Source organism: Aulostomus chinensis, chromosome 13, assembly GCF_037954235.1.
Source record: "Aulostomus chinensis isolate RoL2024-O1b breed Wild chromosome 13, RoL_Achi_v1.0, whole genome shotgun sequence".
NCBI lineage: Eukaryota > Metazoa > Chordata > Actinopteri > Syngnathiformes > Aulostomidae > Aulostomus > Aulostomus chinensis.
In genome coordinates, this window is record NC_141332.1 from 14,748,600 (window position 1) to 14,770,000 (window position 21,401).

General features: G+C 43.3%; 2 protein-coding genes across 4 annotated transcripts in view; one reads left to right on the forward strand and one right to left on the reverse strand.

Moving 5' to 3' along the window:
• Positions 1-5,629: 5,629 nt before the first annotated feature.
• On the forward strand, positions 5,630-15,183 carry bicc2 (bicaudal C homolog 2). The gene is made up of 19 exons (XM_086222626.1): positions 5,630-5,988; positions 7,129-7,175; positions 7,506-7,575; positions 7,694-7,773; positions 7,883-8,044; positions 8,126-8,179; positions 8,402-8,617; positions 8,711-8,962; positions 9,121-9,252; positions 9,527-9,716; positions 9,951-10,084; positions 10,157-10,344; positions 10,779-10,884; positions 11,376-11,415; positions 13,017-13,174; positions 13,810-14,023; positions 14,106-14,263; positions 14,477-14,576; positions 14,661-15,183. Exons 1-19 carry the CDS (start codon positions 5,706-5,708, stop codon positions 14,789-14,791), a joined length of 2,715 nt encoding a protein of 904 aa, XP_086078752.1. The 5' UTR covers positions 5,630-5,705; the 3' UTR covers positions 14,792-15,183.
• Positions 15,184-18,572: 3,389 nt separating this feature from the next.
• The window catches only part of spock1 (SPARC (osteonectin), cwcv and kazal like domains proteoglycan 1), a 99,756-nt gene continuing 96,927 nt past the window's right edge, over positions 18,573-21,401 (reverse strand). For all 3 annotated transcript variants that reach the window (XM_086221542.1, XM_086221543.1, XM_086221544.1), the window contains exon 12: positions 18,573-19,379. In XM_086221542.1, coding sequence (XP_086077668.1) covers positions 19,183-19,379 — 197 coding nt within the window. In that variant the 3' untranslated portion in view covers positions 18,573-19,182. The remainder of the gene's footprint in view (positions 19,380-21,401) is intronic.

Consider the following 21,401-nt stretch of genomic DNA (forward strand, 5'->3'; position numbering starts at 1 on the left):
CCCGCAGGCCGGATACGATGCATTTTGATTTTTTTTCCATATGTGTATTTGTATTTGATAATAAAATTGATAACTAGCTATTAACTATTTTCATTATTAAGTATGAAGGTGTGTTCACAGGGCTGCAACGTTTAGTCGACGTTGTCGACAAAAATCAATAATAGAAATAGTCGACAATGGAATTCATTGTCGACTATTGTCGCCAGACGCATTTTTCCAACACAGTGAGGCATCTCTCTTGATTATAATCTCTGCCGAGAGTCGCTCATGCGCAGTAGTGTCTCTGTCTCTGAGCGGTAACATACAGGAACGCGGCGTCAACATCAGGTTCGCGCACCAAAACTTCTAAAGTTTGGTGGCATTTTAGCCTGAATATGGCGAATAAAAAGACTACTTGCAAAGTTTGCAAAGCAGACCTTGTGTATCATGGCAGTACCTCGGTGATGCACGAACATTTAAAGAGAAAGCACGTCGGGCAGTTGAACGAAACGGAGTCTGACTCGCCTCGGTGAGATTCAAGTAACATTCAAGCCATCACGGTCTTTATGACATACATTTTACATTTTAGAAGCGTATTTTCGCTGTAAAAGAGAGCTCTAGTGTTATGCCAGACTGTGCCTGACAAACGTATTTTAAATTAATGAATGTTCCAAAAAAGATGCATTTTTCATTGTACCCATCTTTCTTGTTTATTATCATTTGCCACATAATTAAATCAACTTCATGCTAAATTTAAGAAAAAATTACTAATTATCCTATTAGTCGACTAATCGTTTCAACAGTTGGTGACTAGTCGACTATTAAAATAGTCGTTAGTTGCAGCCCGAATGTTCACACCAAACGCAACGCAAATTTTCACGTCACATTATTCGTGCGAATTTGATCGCTGGCTCAATATGTTAACATTCGCGAACAAAGCGACGCGAAAATTCACATTGCCGTTTGGTGCGAACACAGTCAGTTAGTAACTATTTCATACACGCATAGAGCGTGACATTCTAGTCCACCCTTCTGCAGTCTGTGCCCCTGTCTGGCAACCCCCAGGAAAAAATCCTAGACCCGAACCCAGAGAGGGTTATTTCGGTAGTGTGGCTTTCTGGAAAACAATACATTTTTACGTTTAGGCAACCCCATGATCGCCACACTTTTTCTGTTACAAACTGACATCCCATCAGAGAAGGGGAAAGTTATGTGGCCCTCACAGAAAAAAGTTTGGGGACCCCAGGTCTAATCCATCCTTGCACAGCTGCCTCCTCCATGGCCTCAATGAGGGATAATTGAGCCTGGGGCCGGAGATCATAAACCCTCGACCGCCATGCTGAGAATAACTATTTGATTGGGTTCAGAAATGAAAAGTATGGTGGAAGGTATAGTACTGTAAACTCTGGATGGTGTTGAAACCAGTTCTGGACCACAGCAGAGCGGTGGAACGACATATCGTCCCAGATGACAACGTAGTGCATCTGGTGGATTTGGTCTACTGCTGCGATGATGTTCTGCAAGTGGTCCACAAATGTGAGAATGGGAGGTGTGTTGTAATGGCCCATGCTGGCATGATGGAGGAGGACCCCATTCTGTGTAATGGCAGAGTAAAGGGTAATGCCTTGCGAAGCCCTGTGGCTCATGACATTTCTGCCTCTCCTTGCTTTCGTGAAGTTGAACCCTGCTTCACTTGTGTTTACTATTTCACGTGAGATTTCCTCACCATCCAGCAAAAAAAAAATCTCTGAAATACATTGAAAGATGAGATTGTTTGGTTCAGCATAGATCGAGTATACAGTAAATTTGGATGTAAAAAGGTGACCTTTGCAGTGTGCGACATCCCAGGGCTAAAGTGATCAATACATACCCCACATGCACGCAGCTGTTTGATCCTCTCGGGATTCAGCTCAAAAGGCACTTGATCAAGATATTCATTTGTTCTTGCCCCCTCCCCTGTAATTCTCAACCCTGAATCCTATTGAAGAAAATGCATGGAACCTACTGTATAATGTCACAGGAAGGGGTATCAAACAGGCTGATATGGTGCATGCAGTAAGCAGATGATTACTGTTACTGTGTGTGTGTGTGTATACATCTATGTGTTTGTGTGTGTATTTTGTATTTTTTTTTGTACCAGTTTTCCTGTCGAGATGTCCTGGTGACAGATGCCACTGTACATCTGCTGGGATTTGGCTGACATCATCGTCCAGCCTCTCTCAGCGTCAGTCCACGTTTCACAGCATGGTCAACGTGTGTTTGTTGCATGAATTTCATTTAAAAATTTGATTCTTTTTTTTTCTTTGAGCACGGTTTTCTCCTGCTTCAGGTCTTCCTTTTCCTCTACCTCCTTCTTGTCCTCCATGGTTTCCCCCTCTTACACTCACTCTTCTTCTTCTGACTCCCTCCATTTTGGTTGAAGACTGAATGAACTCACTTGCTTTAGTGTTTTGGAAATTGCAAGAAACTTCTATGCAGTGTCACAAAACAGTTATAAAACATGTTCAGAAATGTAAGCAGAGCTGTATCCCTCGGACAGTGTATGAGCAGAAGACATACTAGTAGAAAAAAAGGGACATGGCAAAAATATTACTTGTAAAATTATACATTTCAATATTTTTTTGAAAATAACAAAGAATAAAACTGCATGGGTTCAGTTTCCTTTCCTTTTCCTTAATTGTTTTTAATTCATATTTGTACTAAGGGCTGCACGGTGGTGCAGTGGTTCGCACTGTGGCCTCACAGCAAGAAGGTTCCGGGTTCGAGTCCCGGCTCGGGCACAGGATCTTTCTGTGTGGAGTCTCCATGTTCTCCCCGTGTCTGCGTGGGTTCTCTCCGGGTACTCCGGCTTCCTCCCACAGTCCAAAAACATGCAATTGGGGACTAGGCTGATTGATACTCTAAATTGACCGTAGGTGTGACTGTGAGTGTGAATGGTTGTTCGTCTCTCTATGTTGGCCCTGTGATGGACTGGTGACCTGTCCAGGGTGTACCCTGCCTCTCGCCCGTTGACACTGGGATAGGCTCCAGCCCCCCCGCGACCCTTAATATGTAGGAATAAGCAGAAGATGACGATGGATGGATGGATGGATTTGTACTAATTGTTTCAACGGCTTTTTGTGTTTTATTTTTGCATATGCAGGTTGCATGAGCCCTGATGCAAACAGTGGAGTTCCTAGAGTTCTACACTGCAGCAATGATAAATAAATAAAGTACCTGAAGGAATATGTGCTGAATAACAAACTTCCTGGTGCTTCGTGTCTGCCCACAAAGGAGGGTAGTATTTTAGCTAAAGTTTCATGTTATCTATCTATCGATCGATCTGTCTGTCTGTCATGTTATCTATCTATCGATCGATCTGTCTGTCTGTCTGTCTGTCTGTCTGTCTCTTGTCTGTCTGTCCGTCCGTCCATCCATCATCTATCTATCTATCTATCTATCTATCTATCTATCTATCTATCTATCTATCTATCTATCTATCTATCTATCTGTCTGTCTGTCTGTCTGTCTGTCTGTCTGTCTGTCTGTCTATCTATCTATCTATCTATCTATCTATCTATCTATCTATCTATCTATCTATCTATCTATCTATTCATAGAGGTTGTGGTAGTTAACCTTACAGAGCTCATCAGTCACTTGGTTGGACAGCTTGGCTTTTCTCTGCTCCTTTTGAGGTCACACAGTGACGCACGCTGGGACACTTACTGGAAACACACACTTTCCCAGTCAAGCAGGGCCAAACAGGGGGCTGGAGGGGGCTGGAGGGGGCTACAGATCAGCAGTTGTGAAGTCTGATTAAACTCAGCATAATTCACTTCTTGACCAGTTGCCATGGTGATACAGTCATCATGTCTTTCACCTAACCATCCTCCTCAGTCATAAATTCTCGCCTGCAGTAGTTTGTAATGTTTGAAGGAGCTCTGCACTGCCAAATAATGTTTGCTGATTTGCCTGGGGCCAAATTTGTCTGGGCAATATGGAAAACACAGAATTGAGCTGGAAACAGAGTCCCAACAGGCCTGACTAATTGAGCAGTTTGTTTTTACCCAGGTTTCCGAGTGTACTTGTTCTCTCAACTTTCAGAAATTTTGAGTCAGGAAGGGGCATAATAAGCACTGAGTAATATTTTTAATTGCTTGTACTTTCTTAACTTTGAAGCCATTTACCCTCTTGTCACAAGGTTTATGAACTTCTGACTGCTTATTTGCACTCAGACATACACCCCCCCCCCCGCATCACTTCATTGTGACTCAAGAATGCAGAACAAGCCAGCCACATATATTTAGCTTGAATAGACTGATGGCTAACAACAGCAAAACTTTCAAAAGATTTCTGTTTACAAACTTGAGCACATTTTCCACATCATCTCTCTAGCAGAATGCTCAGTAATCCACAAGCACTCTGATTCAAGCTAAAGGTAAAAAACTACATCCTTTCTGGTTCAGCACTTGGTCACAATAGTTGTTTTTTCGCTATCCGTCACAATTAGCTTTAAGCTAAATATCTGTGGCTGTCTCTTTCTGTGATTACAGGTCATTTTATTTGCTCAAACACTTTTGTAGGCTCTGATGTCTTCTTGTCAAAATAGTTAAAAAGCATAAACTCAAACGGAAGCAAAAAAAGGGAGAGATTGTGGGGGAAAAGCTATCACACTCACAAAACATTAAACCCAGTACAGAAAATATTTCTCAAAAAAACAACCCAACTTTGATGAAATGATCATAAATAAAATACAGGTATCTGCATGAACCAGTTCACCCTTCTTCAGTGCTTCATGCTGTGTTCTATCAGTGGATACACACACAAAAATGGATTTAGGGGACAGAAAACAGCTCTGTACTTACAGGTACAGTTTTGAAGTGTTGCCTGAAAGTTACCTTTAAAAGTACAATATTGATCCTCAAGCAAACTCTTAGAGTGTAGGATGAACTGAAGGGTGAACGGGTGTCTTTCAAAAGGATTCCCTGACAGTGATGCTGCTGTTTAGAGTGTGTACTTTCCATTGTTATAGAATGCATCCAAAATCATGGGAATAGAAAAATAACGGGCTCCCTAACCTCTGGAATCTCAAGTCCACTACATTTTATTTGGAGAAAGGGGAGGAGGGGCAGATCTGGAACCCAACTGGGCAACCAGTTTATTTTGTTAGCTGTGAGTGCTGGTGTGAGGATGGTCTTCAGGATGTGTGTGTGTGTGTGTGTGTGAGAAAGAGAGAGAGAGATGTTTGTCTTGCTGTATCATAGGCCTTGACTATATCTATCCACACAATCTGTGGACGTTGAACTGAGGATTACTGAGGATTTGCCAGAGCGGAGTGAGCCTCAGTTGTAGTTGTAGATTGTATTTGTCTGTCTTGAGAAGACATGGCCTGTGTTGTCTGAGGACTCTCCTCACACTTCCCCAGCAGTGCATTGTAAGGCCATTGCAGAAAACCCTTCCTATCCTGTCTCTCTCTCTCTCTCTCTCTCTCTCTCTCTCTCTAACACACACACACACACACACACAGAAAGAGGTTAGATTTGTGTACTAAATTAAGTGAAGGGGGTGGGGGATTTAAAAGGGGTGTTTCTAGCCCCTCTCTTCCCTTTTTTTTCTCTCACTGCTCGTCTCCTTGGTCACACACATCTTCACACACATGCACACACACACGAACACACACACACACACACACACACACACACACACACACACACACACACAAACACTGACAAGGGCTCAGTCCTGCTATGGCCACCACCACCACCACTGAGGAGGAGAACTCTCCGGTTCCGGCCACAATAGCAACCCAGCAGCCTGACTCAGAAACTAGCGTAGAACCCGGCTCAGAAGCAAATTCTGAGCCCAGCGAGGCCCAATGTGACAAAGAGGACAAAGAGGATGAGGACGAGGAGGAAGGAGGGGGAAACTCAGTCCTGGGACAGGAGAATGCAGGAAGGCAGAGTTTGGACCCGGAGTGGGTGGAGGAGAGGTTCCGGATCGACAGGAAGAAGCTGGAGAACATGTTATATGGTGAGTGAGTTGAGATGGAGAATATTACTATAACTCAGCACATAAATCCAGATCAACTCATTTCATATTCTGCCCTATTAGGTGCCTTTTTTGATTCTGCTGGTGTGCCTGTCACAGCCTCCCCGTGCGCTCTTCTTCACAGCTCTTGTTATCTAACTGACCTCCGTGTGTCTATCAGGGCCTCCAGCTTGTTATTACTATCAGTATAGCTGCCATCCCTTTCTGTATCACCGTGATTTATGGCTTGCAATGGCTTATGCATTCACAAGTCTTATTGCCATTATCATTCCTGTCTGGGAAGCAGAGGTAACTGCCTCTGTTAGTTATCGCAGCCCGGCAGCTTTATGACAAATGCCTCCCCTGTGTTAGTGGGGAAACTCTTCCTGACAGTGTGCTCCTGCAGCAGATAGAAACTGATGTTTGTCTATTTGCCCTCACACACACACACACACACACACACACACACACACACACACACACACACACACACACACACACACACACACACACACACACACACGATGGCAAAACTCTTGTTATAACTACAGGCTGTTTTAATGTGCAGCTGGGACTGTGCCTGTATCTCACTACTTCTGGTGATAATCTGTCAGAGTGCTCTACAGATTCTAATGATTTGCCTGAGGGATGTTTATTTCTTTTCTTTTTTGCACGGATCGCCTCTTGCTTTTGCTGTTGTTATTTAATTTCTTGGTGAAGTAGGAGGTCTTTACGTCAGCAAACGCCATCGATGTGATTATCTGTCTCTGGGCTAATTTGTGGTTGCCCCCGATCACCACCTCCTCTCTCCACCCCACACTGTTCTCGTCTCATTCCTCAGCTCTGGCCAGCGTTACCCATAGTGATGGGGTGGGGGGTGGGGTTGGGGGGGCAAGGGCGTTACTGCACCCCCCCACCTACTAAATTTCACCATGGAGCGATGGCCCTTTTAAATTGTTTATGTCCCAGGCAACCTCTTGTCTACTTGTTCTATTTGTTTGGATGATTCCAACTCAGTCAACATTCAGATGTTGACTTTGCACACATGTTTCATAGTGAACATTTTTGCTGTAAACTCAAGAGCGTTGTGACAACATAACTGCAAGAATTAACTCATATCTGTTCTTCTTCTGGGTCCCTCAGCTCCAAAGCAAGGAGATGGCATGACAGGCGAGGAGTTTTTTGAGAGAGTAAGTTAAAGTCCACATATTCAGTTCTCTGCTCAGTGGAAGCCATTTTTAATGGGTCTACTGGTTAAACATATCTAAAAGATCACTTTTAACAAGTGTTCAGAACGACGGGTGCAGTGATTACAGGTTTTATGGAAGTGATAATTCTAGTCTTTGAAATGCAAATGAGCCTCTGTATTCTAAGACTGTGAAGTACTGTCTGATTTTCTGCTGTGTGTGTGTATGTGTGTGTGTGTGTGTGTGTGTTTTCTGATTGTATGGCATACATTGACAGATTTTTCCCTCCCTGACTTTACATATAACTCTCTTCTATTGTATGTGATTCAACAGGTGATGAAAGAAACTGACACTCAGGTGAAATGGCCATCGAAGCTGAAGATTGGAGCAAAGTCAAAGAAAGGTGAGAAACTTCAGCAGAACTTGTTGTTTCCACCTCCCTCCTAATTGCAGTGTTCTACCCTCAGATGTAGGTAATACATTTGCAGAATAATGTAGAACATTCCTTTTATTTCCTTTAGATCCGCACGTAAAGGTAGAGGGGAAGAGAGCCAATGTATTGGAGGCTAAAAAGAAGATACTAGAAGTCCTGGAAACCAGGGTGAGGGTCCTGGTCCCGATTTGTCTCAGTACTGCACCTGTTGTTTTACATTTTTATGTTTGCTACAGAGTTGCATCTCTCAAAAAAGGATGAAATGTGTAAAATGCAGGTAAACAAAGTGACTCTCAAAATGGACGTGGCTTACACAGAGCACTCCCATGTGATCGGGAAAGGTGGCGGAAACATCAAAAAGGTGATGGAGGTCACATCCTGTCATATCCATTTCCCAGACTCTAACCGCCACAATGCCACAGGAGAAAAGAGCAACCAGGTATGGTGTAGTAGAAACTAGTTTGAACTTAAAGGAGCTGTAAAAAAACCCTAAAATGTCCTTGTCCTCAACCATCACCAGGTGTCTATTGCTGGGCCCATTGAGGGAGTGGAGGATGCCAGGAGGAGGATAAGAGTGAGTGGTCAATGTCTGATCTGAGTACAAACTACGTGTTGATTGATTTTTATTTGTTTCAAAGCTCCATTTCTTTTCTCTTGTCAGGATTCAGAGATCAATAGAATGATTAATGGAATCTCTGACACGTATGACGGGTATATTTGTCAAAAAGCTGCTGCCTTTTTTAGTTTGTCCTTGTTTGACCCCTCTTCTTGCTGTTCCAATTCATCTTTGTCCTAGGACCTGCAGCCACTGGCCTTGACCTTTGACCTCCCAGTTAGCCTGGCCCCTCAGGTCTTGCCAGACGCTGGCTCCCCGCTAATCCAGCAGGTAGTGCAGACTTTGGGGGTCAGTGTGAGCTTCAGGGCTGTTCCACCTCCGCCTCAAGCGCAGCCGTCCTTCTATGGAAGCTGCTGCACCGTCTGGGGCCTGCAGGGCAATGCAGCTGGAGTCAAGGTCAGCTGGTCACAAATAAAATCCAGATGATACAAAAACAAATGCTAGCCAAAGAGATGTGTCCTCAAACATCTACCCATCATCACTTGACAGAAAGCAACCTGCATTTTGATGGATCTTCTTCTGGGGTCAGAGGTCACAGGTCACATAGTGAACAGCCAGATGGATGTCACCTCACAGCAGCATCTCTTCCTGTTGGGGCAGAACGGAGCTCACTTCCTGAGCGTCATGCACCACACCCAGACACAGATCATTTTACCGGACCTCAGCGCTCCTCAGAACCCTCCATCGCTGCTCATCCAGGGCAGCCCAGATGGAGTGTGTCTGGCCCGGCAACAGCTCATGGTACTGAAGGGTTCTCATGTAGAAGTATTGAGTATTTAAACTCTTACATTGATCAGAAGGTTTTTTTTCTTCCCCATCATCATTCCTTGATCTTCTCCTGTGATAGAATCCCCCCTTAAGTTTTGTTCTGTTTTATGTGATTTCATGTGCACATCTAGGACTGCCTGCCTGTGTGTTTGATGTTTGACATGCGTGAGGACTTAGAGGCAGATCCTTGCACACTGGCTCAGATGATGCAAAACCTGGGAGTCTTCATTAGTGTCAAGCCCAAAGTCAAACAGACCAGTAAGGTACAGTTCTTTCCTGTACAGCTTTATCTCTTTCTGTCTGTGGCTGTCATCTTCACGTAAAAGAAATTGTATGTTTGGCGTTTTGCTTAACCAAAAGCCTCATCAATTAAAATTCACTCTAAATCTAAGTCTAGACGAGTTTAGAGAGTTTGTTGCTTTTTTTCATGGTCACTGAGTCTATTCAAATATTTCCCCTTCTTTCACTTTTGTATGTAAAAGTCTCTCCCTGCAGTCTCATATCCAGTGCACTGAATACTGATGCATATTTTTTCAGTCAGTGGTGGTGAAAGGTCTGGAGAGGAACATCCTGTGTCTTTATGAAGCCCGCCGTCTGCTCCTGGGGTTGGATTCCTGTGAGTCCACCAAGGTTACCAAGATGACCCCTGACCCCATTCTGGCTGGCGGTGATCCCACCAACTACTGGTTCAACATGTTGCTGCAGCAGCTGCGTCTTTCTGAACAGGGTAAGCAGGCTTTAGGTAGGTTTTTGGGAAACTTTTCAAAAGCGTCTGCAAAAGAAAACAAACATTTCTACATTCTGAAGTAAAAGCATCATTGAACTATTTCACATTGCTGCCTGCATTCATTTCTGTTCTTTGACAATTTTATTGCTGCCTTTTCTGGTGAGTGAGGATTGTGTTATTAAGCAATTGCTACATTCTGGTAAAAACTAAAAAGATGCTTTGTTTTTTGATCAGGCCCTGCACCTACACCCCCTCCAGAGGTACTGACTGGAACAAAACCACGCCCCTCGCCTCCACCTGGCCTCCCTTCTCCCACTGAGGATGGAAGGACAGCACTGAAGGGAACTGACAACCGCCCTCTAGAGAAGGTCTTTCATTCAATACAAAGTAAATACATCATACCTGAATGATGCACAGAGCATTGACACCCCAACCTTTAGATCCTAGAAAATGAGGACCAGTCTGGCCAATCAGAGGATGAGACCTCAAAGGTGGTTCTGATGACATCATCTGAGGATGCAGTGAACAGCAGGATGGGACTGATGGGTCGGAGGGGTAGTCTGCAGGAAATTAGCAAGGTTTTCAACCAGGGCAGACGACACTCAACCGGCCAGGCTTTTACATGCAGGTGAACACTCACAAACAAACAAACACACTGAATTCTAACCTTCAAAAAAACTTTAGGGTGCAAATAAAAGCTAAAAATTCTTTTTACCACATTTAAGCCAATTTTTCGTGCTGAAATTTAATTTATAGTTGCTTGTTGTTGCCAAATGGAGGCGAGTCCCCACGCTGTGTACAAAGAAAATACATCACATCATCTATAATTTAATTTCTTTGCAGGGTCTCTTATTCTGTGCTTTAGTGATTCTCTATATAATATAATAACTGAACAGATGTGCTGTTCTGTCCTGCCATCCATAATCATACAGCATCAGAGCATCGGCCCTGTAATCCTGCTACTGTTGCTCTGAGGATGGAGCTGTTAAGGTCTTACAAATGTTACCATAACAATTTAACTTATCCTCATAACTAACTTAACTCATCCTTTGAATGTGTAAGATTGCTGAATGGAGAAATTGAACGAGGGAGGAGTGAGCGGAGGAACAGCTTGAGGAGAGACACGATGCTGGCACAGGATGTCTGCATGGACTCATCAAAGGCTGAGGTGACAAACAAACAAATAAACAAACAAATGCACACAACCTCCAACAATCGCCAACCTACAGCTTAGCTTGAGGACACAGAATCCAGCCTTGAGCATCTGAAAAGTATGGCAAGCCACATTTTAATTCCTTGTAAATGAGAAAGAACAGACATTATTAACCTGCACTTCACCTGTGCGACTGCACGGTGACAAAACAGACTGAAAACAACAGATACTCTTTATTTGTGTTGTGTTAACGTATTGACTTACACATCTTAAACCCCCGCTGCGATTTCATTTTCACCAATTGATTTTTGTGTTTATTTGTCATCTCTCTCCAGAAAGTTCTGTGCACAAAAGATAAACAGGTTTACCACAACGACAATGGGAAGAGTTTGCTCCCGCTGTAAATTTGATTCCCTGTACCTGTCTACAATAACCAAAGAGAAAAAAACAACAATTCAATTTCATGCATTATTTACCTTCCTCTATTTCCTGTTTGTGATTTGTAGGATTATGACTATGAGAAGAAGAAAATGCTGGCAACTAGAGGTTAGTGCATCTAAATGTTTAATATGTCTTCCTGTCTTCCCGTGGCTTCTGGAGCTTAGGGCACTGCTAAGCAAGCGTTTAATATTTATTGATCTGTATTTTTGTGCTCTGCAGATAAATGCATTTTGCAGAGAAACAGGCAAAAAAAGAAGAACCCATACAAACCTACAGATGCTGTTAAGACAAGTGGCTTTTATAATTGGCTATAAGCTGTACAGGGTTTGGTGGTATTGTTTAGAAAAAAACGTTTTACAGTTAGATGGGCGGAAGAAGCCTTTTTAGTTTATTCAAGTGCATTGTGGAGGCATCGTGTGAATATTCTGAGCAGGGATTTGATGGAGGGACTTATTTCAGTGCCGCTCACTGCCAATACAACTGATGAAGGGGACCTGTTTATGGGCAGCACTGTGCCAAAGTTATAATAGAGTGGTTCTGGCACCCCCACTGCTTAATCCACACAGGGCAGATGTACAATGCTGACATCACACACTCACATATACATGCATTCAAATGTAGTTCTGCGTGCACTCTCATAAGGACGCACAGGAAACGTTACTCATCCATCACTCAGAATGAGAGATCCTGGGACGATCTGCAGCCAAATGGTCCTAAATTCCCCCAGTGTTGCTTTATGGGGTTATGAATTAGCAGTCTGAATGGGCCATCTGCCTCGCAGCCATTAACACACCCATATGCTAGTATTTGAATGGAACTTACTTTACTCACAAAACTACACACATGCACACGCAAACACACATGACGAGCCACCAATTATAATCTCATTGATATCGCTCTGTTCGCTGAGGGTTTTACATTGTTTTTTTCTTCTTTTATCACACATTCAAACATGGATCCTGCTCCGGGAAGCTCCAGGGCTCCCAGATTTGACTTGTTTGTCTTTTTGAGTGAGTCTCAGTTTCAGTTTTATTGAGTATGCCACATTCTGGCAAAGAGACGCACTGTTCCTGATTCATTATTGAACACCTGAACCCAGCCCATCCATTTCAGCATATCAGAGTAAATGTGAAAAACCTGCACACGAATATCATGATGCACAGGCAGTATGTGTTTGCCATGAAATGAAAGGAGCTGTTTTCACACTAATGATGTAACTGTGAAGATTTCCAGAGGTGTGATAATGTATGTTAATTTGACAAATGGCTCATGCTGTTGATGAGGTGAAAGAAAGAGACAACCCACCAACAAGGACTCTGCAGTCCCCCCCCCCCCCCCCCCCCCCCAGCTCTTTGGAGTTCTTTCTGCATAATTCGGCTCATTGTTTTGGTTTTTGACATTCCACGACTTTATTATTTTGTTTGCTGCTCTAATCCGTTTGTTTTCAGACACAGCAGGAAGCTGAGTTTAATTCTAAAAACTTCTGTGTGCACTTTCCATCCCGGACCGCAGAAAAACAAAGTTGGAATACTTGTTTTTCAACTACATTTTTATAAAAAGGAGTGAACAAATGTAAATCAGTGTGTATTTCAGGAAATGTTAGTTAAATTCCCTATTAAAAGGATAACTAATGTCACTGTTGGCTCACAACTTATGTGACGTGGCTCCATGAGATGAAATGATCTATGTCATCTGTGTCACATCAGCAATGCAGAGAAAGCCTGTCGTCACCGAGGTCAGGACGCCCACAGACACCTGGAGTGGCCTCGGCTTCTCCAAGTCTATGCCAGCCGAGGCGGTGAAAGAGCTCCGCAATATAAGCCGACGTAGCTACAAACCCTACCTGAGCACAAGCCAGCAGCAGGTACTGGTGATGCTAACTTGGAGTGACAAACTGTAATGAAACTTGCTGCATACTTTTGAACTGCCAAAGCCATTTTGTGGTGCAGCGAGGTGAAACAAGCATCATGGCCAGCTATAACACAGGCTCATTTATTGGTATTTCCCTGCAGCAGTTTGAGGCGTTTATCTCACTGTGTGGTAAGCACTGCCAATTTGTATGCTCAATTACCTGGAGCCTGATACCATCGCCTCGGTCAACACGGGCACCTGCAGCATCCTGTTTACCTGAGCTTTTTCCACTTGTCTCCTCGACTCTTTAAAAGCCTCTTGAATGGTTGCTCAGTGTCCAGTGATGGAAAAGAAGCAGGTTCTGTTAATAAGAGTGAGATGCATTCTTCTGACCAGTTTTCTTTTGAGATTTAGGCAATCGACTCTTTCTTTATAACTGCTGTACCAGTCTTTCCCAGTGAGAGACGGCTACGACCACTTTTCTATCTAAATCCTAGAATCTATTGATTCCATTAAAATTTGTGATTCCAGAGAACCACATCTTATGAACCTGTACAACAGCCACAGAAAGGAGGGATGAAGAGAGTGTTACTGTTCTAGGAGAAGTTTGTGGATAAAAGACCAATGATGATGTCACTGTCGTTCCAGTCCTGGGCTGCTCAGACTGGAAAGATGTGTAACGGGAGCGACTCTGAGAACTGGAGAGACAGACGTGGATCCACATATTCAATCCAGCCTGCCTCCTCCTCATCCTCTTCCTCTTCCTCCTCCTCCTCTCCCTCCTCCCCCCCATGTAACTTTTCCTCCTCCGCCTCCTCCTTTCCCACGTTTGCATCAAATACGAGCAGAAACGACAAATCCTGTAAGTTTTAGCAGTGTATGTTTTTTTTCTTTGGCAAGGTTGTCACGTATTCTTCCTCTGACATTTGGCTTTTATTGTCCAGCGGAGAGCTTCCAGAGCTACTTTGAGGAAGTGTGTTCATCCAGAAGGGCGTCCATTTGCAGTCAGCGAAGCCCCTCCCCACATATGAATGATGACCTGCCTGAGCTCCTCAGCCAACTGGGCTTGATCAAGTATATCGATGTGTTTGAACAACAGGAGGTAAGTAGAGGGATTATTTTATGAGTTTGTTTGGCTGTGAGGAAAACGTTCTCACCACTCACAAACAAGTGGGTGGGCGCGAGTGCGCGTGCACACACACACACACACACACACACACACTCAGGCACACACTCCTGTCCCCCAGCCAAAAACATTATGCATAATAAAGAGCATCATGATGAAACTACTCTCTGTCTCTCTGTCCTCATCTAGATTGACTACCAGACATTCCTCACTCTCTCTGATGATGACCTGAAGGAAGTAGGAGTCGCCACATTCGGAGCAAGGCGCAAGATGTTATTGACTATAGCTGGTGAGCTGTTTGACTCTTTATCCAATAGTGGTAGGGGGTGCTTGGCTTCTCTCATTCAATTTTTTTTTTTATCTTCCTATCAAGATCTGAACAAGAGCAAGCGCAAACTTTCTGATACTCCCATGGTGAAACCTGGATACCTGGAGGGTGGTGCTAGCGGTCGCCTTCCACGCATCATGGATGTGGAAGTTGCTGCTTTGAGTAATCGCTGGTGAGAGGAAGATTTCAACCCTCCATAAACTTCATGTAGAGTGACGCTGTTGCCAGGCCAGAGCGCTCATCTGCTTATGAAATAACTTTAATGAATAAGCATGAAATTGCTCCGAAGAGCAACAAACAATATGTTGTGATGCATTTGAAATCCAGTGCCTTTCATCTACAGCAGCACCCCAAAGCTTTTTATATGACAGGGGGGGGGTCTTTCCTCCCAAACCTCTGAAACACAAATGAACATGTGAAAGAGTTCATTGTAGCTGTTAGAATGTGGCTTTCCTATGCAAACATCTATGCTTTGACCACATTAACCACTACCTTTATGCAAATGTATATAGATATTTACAAAAGGAAATGACACTGTAATATGATAGGGACGACAAATAAAATGTTGTTATTCATCACAATTGTTTTTGTGGAGGTTGTTCATGTATTTAGTGGAGAGAATGCAAGAATGAAATGCAAAAAAAAAAAAAAAAAAGATGCTTGACCAGTCAAGTTGGCACCGACTTATATCTCCTCTCAAAACCAGCATCAAACCACCAGAGGGCACTGGTGCCACACACAGTGTTCAGAAATTCATGTCACATTTTTGTTGCATGAAAAATAATAGATTTTTTCAAGGAAAAACACAATGACAGAGGCAGTGGAGGTCCTGGTGGACAAGGTGGAGCTGGCTTGGCAATGTACAATAGCAGCAATCAGATAAGACAAAATGAATTAGCAGGACCAAATACATTTATTGGCATGACACTCCTTTTAATATGGTTTGGTCTCATTTGACTGCTCATCTCTGAAAGTTTCAATTTAATTTATCACTGTTTCCAGGAGGGAAGCCACTGGAACCGTTTAAGAGTTGTTTCATTTATTTAGCTGAGGTTCTGCAATTTAGAGGCATCGGGGGGACCTCACTGGCAGGGTGTTAAATGAAAACAGTGCGATCGCTTTCATTTGCATATAAGAATAGTGGTTACCATATCATTGCAAATGATCCTAGGAATTTCCACTGGAGGACACGAGGAGTTAGATCCATTCAGTCGCTCCACAAACTGGCTGGAGTGGCGGCAGCCTGGCATGAAAGAGAGTGTGAGTGGAAGTGGTGGGCTGTGACAGATTAGCGAGGGATGATCCCTACTTATTACAATGTCTCTACCAATTACATAGGCAGGTTTCCAGAGCAGCGATCCTCAAATCTGGTTCCTGGGGCCCTGGAGCACTGGATTTCTATTCTGCCAGGTAGTTAATTGCACTCCCTCATGGTCAGGGGTCTAAACAGGTCCTTGCTCACATAGCTTCAGTAAAAAGTAGCTGAAAGAAATATTTGTGCTCTGAACCCCGAGGACTTTAGAGGAGCACACAGACCTGTGATGGTGGCAATGGTAGGTATGTAAACTGAAAATATTTGAACCAAAAAGTGTATTTTACCTGTCAAATACTCACCAATAGGTGTCCTAGGCTCATGACGATGTTTTTTCATCATGTCTTTGCTGAAAATGCCAGCCAAGTGTGTTTAGATTAAAAACTGGCCAAAAACGCGAATCTTGTTTGATAATCCATGTCTTTTACCGGCAATGCGCCCGGTAATCCACAAATTATTTGATTTGTGGTGAAAACAACACAGTACAAATTCAAACTTGTCTAAAGGCACAGCTGTTTTTAGAGCTGCTCCCATCAACACTTGCATATTAACAAATGACAAAGTGCGATGTGAAAGGTGTCATTGACAGAGACTAATGAGAAATATGAGAAGACTGCAGTTTGTCTCAGTTCATTGTTCATTTTTTCCGGCCTGCTGCTTTAATGTTCACACTCACAGTTCTCATCAGCATCATTTTCAGACGCAGCAGGCAGCAGTTGTCAGCAAGAGGGATCTAAAAATGTACCGCGCTTGACCTGCAGAGCACCAAACAGTGAAATTAGCCACTAAAGTGATAAACGGCAGATAACTGTCACCGATAAGAGCTAAAAGGGGAGTGAATGTTGGTCAGAAATACTGATGCCTTAGCTGAATGTGTGAAGAACCAACTATTTACTAAATGCATTTATTTCGTCTGCTCCAACACACTAAATAATAGATTCATATATTGTATTTTAAGAACATCCCTTCCTATCATCATTAAATTAGAAGCTGTACTCTTTAACAAAGATTATAACTGAAGGTAAACTAGCTTCTCATATTCATCTACATCAAATTAGTTAAGTTGTATCCACCAAATGATGACCAATTATGTAAAAGAAAAAAAAAAATCCACTTGGAACCAATCATCTAGCTCCACTGGGGGGGGGGGGGGGGGGGGGTCCATAGAGAGGCCATTTTTATAAAGTTAAAAGAAACCAAAAAAAGTGAAACTGAGGAATTGAGCTCCCTGAGGATAAAACACAACCACGCACCTTCCTTGCTGAGATGGAAATCACAAGAATGGGAGGGAGCATGGAAATGGAAGCAATAATGAGTGTAGGCCAAAGTTAGCATTGGTGTGTAAAAAATGTGTCTGAAGCTGAAGTTGGACAGAATGTACAAATACTTAGGGATCATCTGCATCTTAAAACAATTCAGTGGGTTTTCTTCGGGCTCCCACACAGTGTCCAGTGGCTTAGTTGGATGTACATCCGTTGTCAGTTTTAGCAATCTGACAGTGTGACATCAATGGCTTTTTTGTACAAGATGATGTGGTTGTCCTTTTAGCATCCCATTGTTGGTGGGATGTGTTTTTTTAAGTGCTGAGAAGGCTTCTTCAAGCTCATTAAGCTTTTTATTTCTTTTTGGGGCACCGCTGGCTTTGTGATTCTTCTCTCTCTCAAGTGATAAGAGTATTCTCTGCTGCTGCCATTAACGTCTGCTTCTAACAGGGGAAAGGCTCCTTTCTCAAGGTTGGGAAAGGTCAGACTTGATGGAGGGCTTTTATTGTATGACTACACAAAAATCTGAGCTTCAGAAAAATAAAACCTCACAAGTCTGAGAAACCCGAACAAAATGTGGGTAGTTTCAAAGCAAAGGAAAGAGGTGTGTGTTCATTTCATCATGATTTGGTGAAATTACATGAAATACATGAGAGTTGTGCCGGGAAATAGTACATCAGGAGAAAAACACACGCCCACACATTTGCACATGCGCACGCACACACACACAAACACACACACACACACACACACACACACATGGACACAGAACTGTAAGGTTCAAAAGACACCCGGAGTGCCACTTTACTTAAATTTTCAAAGTTACAAAGAAAAGTTCACTTGGTTGACATGGTGAAGATTTCAATTTCCAATCACTGAACATATCCAATGTCGGGAGTCAGAACAAAACCTCTCCTCTGCTCCCACGACTTCATATGTCCTCCCAGCTCAGGAGCAGCATCTTTCTCGAGTGTCCATGCACAGTAAAACAGTCTCAGCAGCCCTGCTGATCATTTTAGCAAAATAAAAGCTCACACGACGCTGATTTGCACTGTAGGCCTTTGCTTTTCTATACCACTATCCCCCCCGCAATGCTACTTCCTACCTCCTGAGATTGGGAGTAGAACCAAAAAGACACTAGACAGCATCAACATAGCAACAAAGTATTGTAGCAGCCAAATAGGCATCACGCTCTGTTTGAGATGCATAGAGCTAGACCTGGCCAGGTAAATCTCTCTTTTACAGAAACACGATGAATAACATGCAAACAACGGATACTCATTAATCTCATTGCTTCTGGGCTTTTGGAAAGATCAACGATAAATACATTCATGAAATCGTCTATTGCTTCCTGGAAATTCTGTTTTGTGCATACATTTCAAGTTCAACGATTTAATAATTTACAATCTTCCATGAAGTAACAAAGAAAGGGAGAATCTCAGAGCCTGAAAGTGTAGCGTTGACTGGAGCCTGACGGTGGGGACACAGACCATGACAATGAACTGTTGATTGGAAGAACAGTGAAGTAATCCACGATCCGGTCTTCCTGGAGGAAACATATTTACACCCAATACATCAGCTAATGTGTCTGGTGCTGACTGACTGACCAGAGGCTCTGACACAGACATACAGTGGTGGGAGACCGGATGAGAGTGGAGATAGAGGGGACATTAGTTAAAATAGGGATGTTCGGCCATGTTAGGGAAAGTTATAGATCGCAGGTTTGAGGGAAGGTAGAAGCAGAAAGGAGACAGTTGGATTCTAAAGGGGACTTGACATCGAATCTAACAGGCTCTCTGTTTTCTGTTTGAGGAAAGAGCGGTTCACCAAGGAGCAAGATTTGATTAGGGGGCGGGGTTTACAGGAGCAAGTTCAGGAGCCAAAAGATGGACTGTTGTAAAGGTAACGGAGGGAGACACTGGAATGGCTTCAAATCTGTGCTGAGTTAACGGATTTTCCTGGTCAGCGGTTGGCAGGGTAAAATGGAGTGGAGCTACCAAACGTAGCCGACTTCATCATCCTTATCATCTTCCTCATCTTCATCGTCTTCAATTGCTCCTCTGGGGTGGATCCGGCCCCGTCTCTTCTTCTGCCGGCTCTGCCCGCTCTGTGAGGCTTCTTCCTCCTGGTCGTCAAGGAGAATAACTGCACCGCCACTTCCAAAATCTCCCGATGTCTCTTGTTCCTCATCTGTGGGACGATGCACAAAGACAAGACCAGGGGTCACTGATCTTTTATAACTCAAGATGTCCTATGATGTCAGTAAAGATCAACCTGCTCCTAATCACAGGCAAAAAATTCAAAATCAGAGGGAAATTCTTTACACATTGGACCCAACCATGTCCTAACTCCAGCAGCCCTTCACTTACTAGACACCACTCTACTGCTTAAGCCACCCCTTTAAATATGTCAATCAGTTAAAATAATTTCACATTTTTTCCCCAAAAAGGTGACATTGGCATATTGGAACAACTTATGTAGTCTAATACAATGAAACTTTTCACAATTCACAATCAAACCTGAACAACGTTCAAAAAAATAAACTTTTTAAAACTATGTGTCAGAAATACAGACAAAGTGGGGCGGCATGGCTCAGAGGTAGAGTGGCTGTCTAGCAACCGTAAGTTGCCATTTTCAACCGATCATCACTTCCCCCGGTGACCATGTCCAAGTATCCTTGAACAAGATAGTGAACCTCTGATGGCCCCATGATGGACTGATGACCCGTCGAGGGTGAACCCCGCCTTTCACCTAATGTCAGCTGGGATAGGCTCCAGCCCCCCCACGACCCTTAATGGATAAGCGGTATAGAAAATGGATGAATGGAAATACAGACAAAGCACGATGCTCTGTAAAAATCAACATCATGATGAATTTACTTCTGCATTGATTTGATCGGTTTATTGCAAATTAAATCACAGATAAACTAGAGATCAGTTTCAAGCAGCAGTTACTCAGACACATCCCGGAAACAGCTATGAAGCTCTCGTGCTAATTGCTAATAGAACGCTTGGAACGGAATCAACTGATTCATTTGAATGCATGTAAGGGGAGGTATCTGGTGAAGTGGGCTGGTTTGGATCAGCTGATATAGCCCCCGCCTGCCTGAATGCTCCTTACCTCTCAGTAGGTAAATACAGATGGAGGATGTGTGACTCTGCCAATACGTGATATTTTCTTTCCCATGGTTGGATGTTTAGCTCCAAAACAAATAAATGTATGAAAATTCCAATCTATATATTCCCCCCGTGTGAACAACTGTTTTGCTAAGTGGGTGAGAGCTAAATTGGTCATAAAATCTAGCCCACAGTTGTGCTTTGTTGAGCCCCGTGTCTGAGCCGACCATGGCAAACACAGCGAATGACTGAACAGTACATCCAGGCAGCACAGAAATAGACATTCATTATCATGCCACCCAAGACAACACAAGGCAGGTCGAGTGGTTGCTTATCTCACCAGCTTCAGTGGATGACTGAGTTCACGAACATCAAGTTATACTTGCGTGTATTCTGATCTTGAACTAATGTTTTGGCATCAATGTTGAATCCTGTGTATCGAGTAGGAACAGGACTCATTATCTCCTCTGCCGCCTCCAGCATTTTACAAAACTGTGACCTTCTGAGATCAGTTCAAAATAGCCCATTTACACCTTAGCACAAGTGTTCTCTGGTTGAGTGGCACTTATTTTGTTAAAATCAGCTTGGCGGCCATGTGTTTACACAACTGATCCGGGAGCTGCTGCATTTTGCTACCAGTTTGTTCAGTGCAGGGTGGGATGTGAGAGCTCCAGGTTGCTCCAGCCTTCGGCGTTTCATCCAGAGTTAGATGAGTTAGTTAAGCCAGATACTAAAGGGCTGTAGGAGCTTTCTATGTGTGGTGGCTGGAGGGATGCCTCATCAATATTGAAAGCTGCAATTACTAGCTTTGGACTAGACCGTCATTGGAGTAAGCTGGCTGTTTGATTGGTAACCATTCTGCCTTTTTTTGGTTCTAATTATTGTTCTTTTTCACCACAAAGAAAATCCCATAGCTGATGATTTGCAGCAAAGTGTGTTTATTGGCTATTTGACTGTCCCGTTTCCATGGCTAACTTGTAAACTGACGTATCCAAGCGCGCAATTAGAAATAATCTTTGTCTAAACGTTTAAATGATCTCCTCTAAGAGGTTCTCCACCAGAAATTCATGTGTGAGTGTAAGAAACATTGACATTG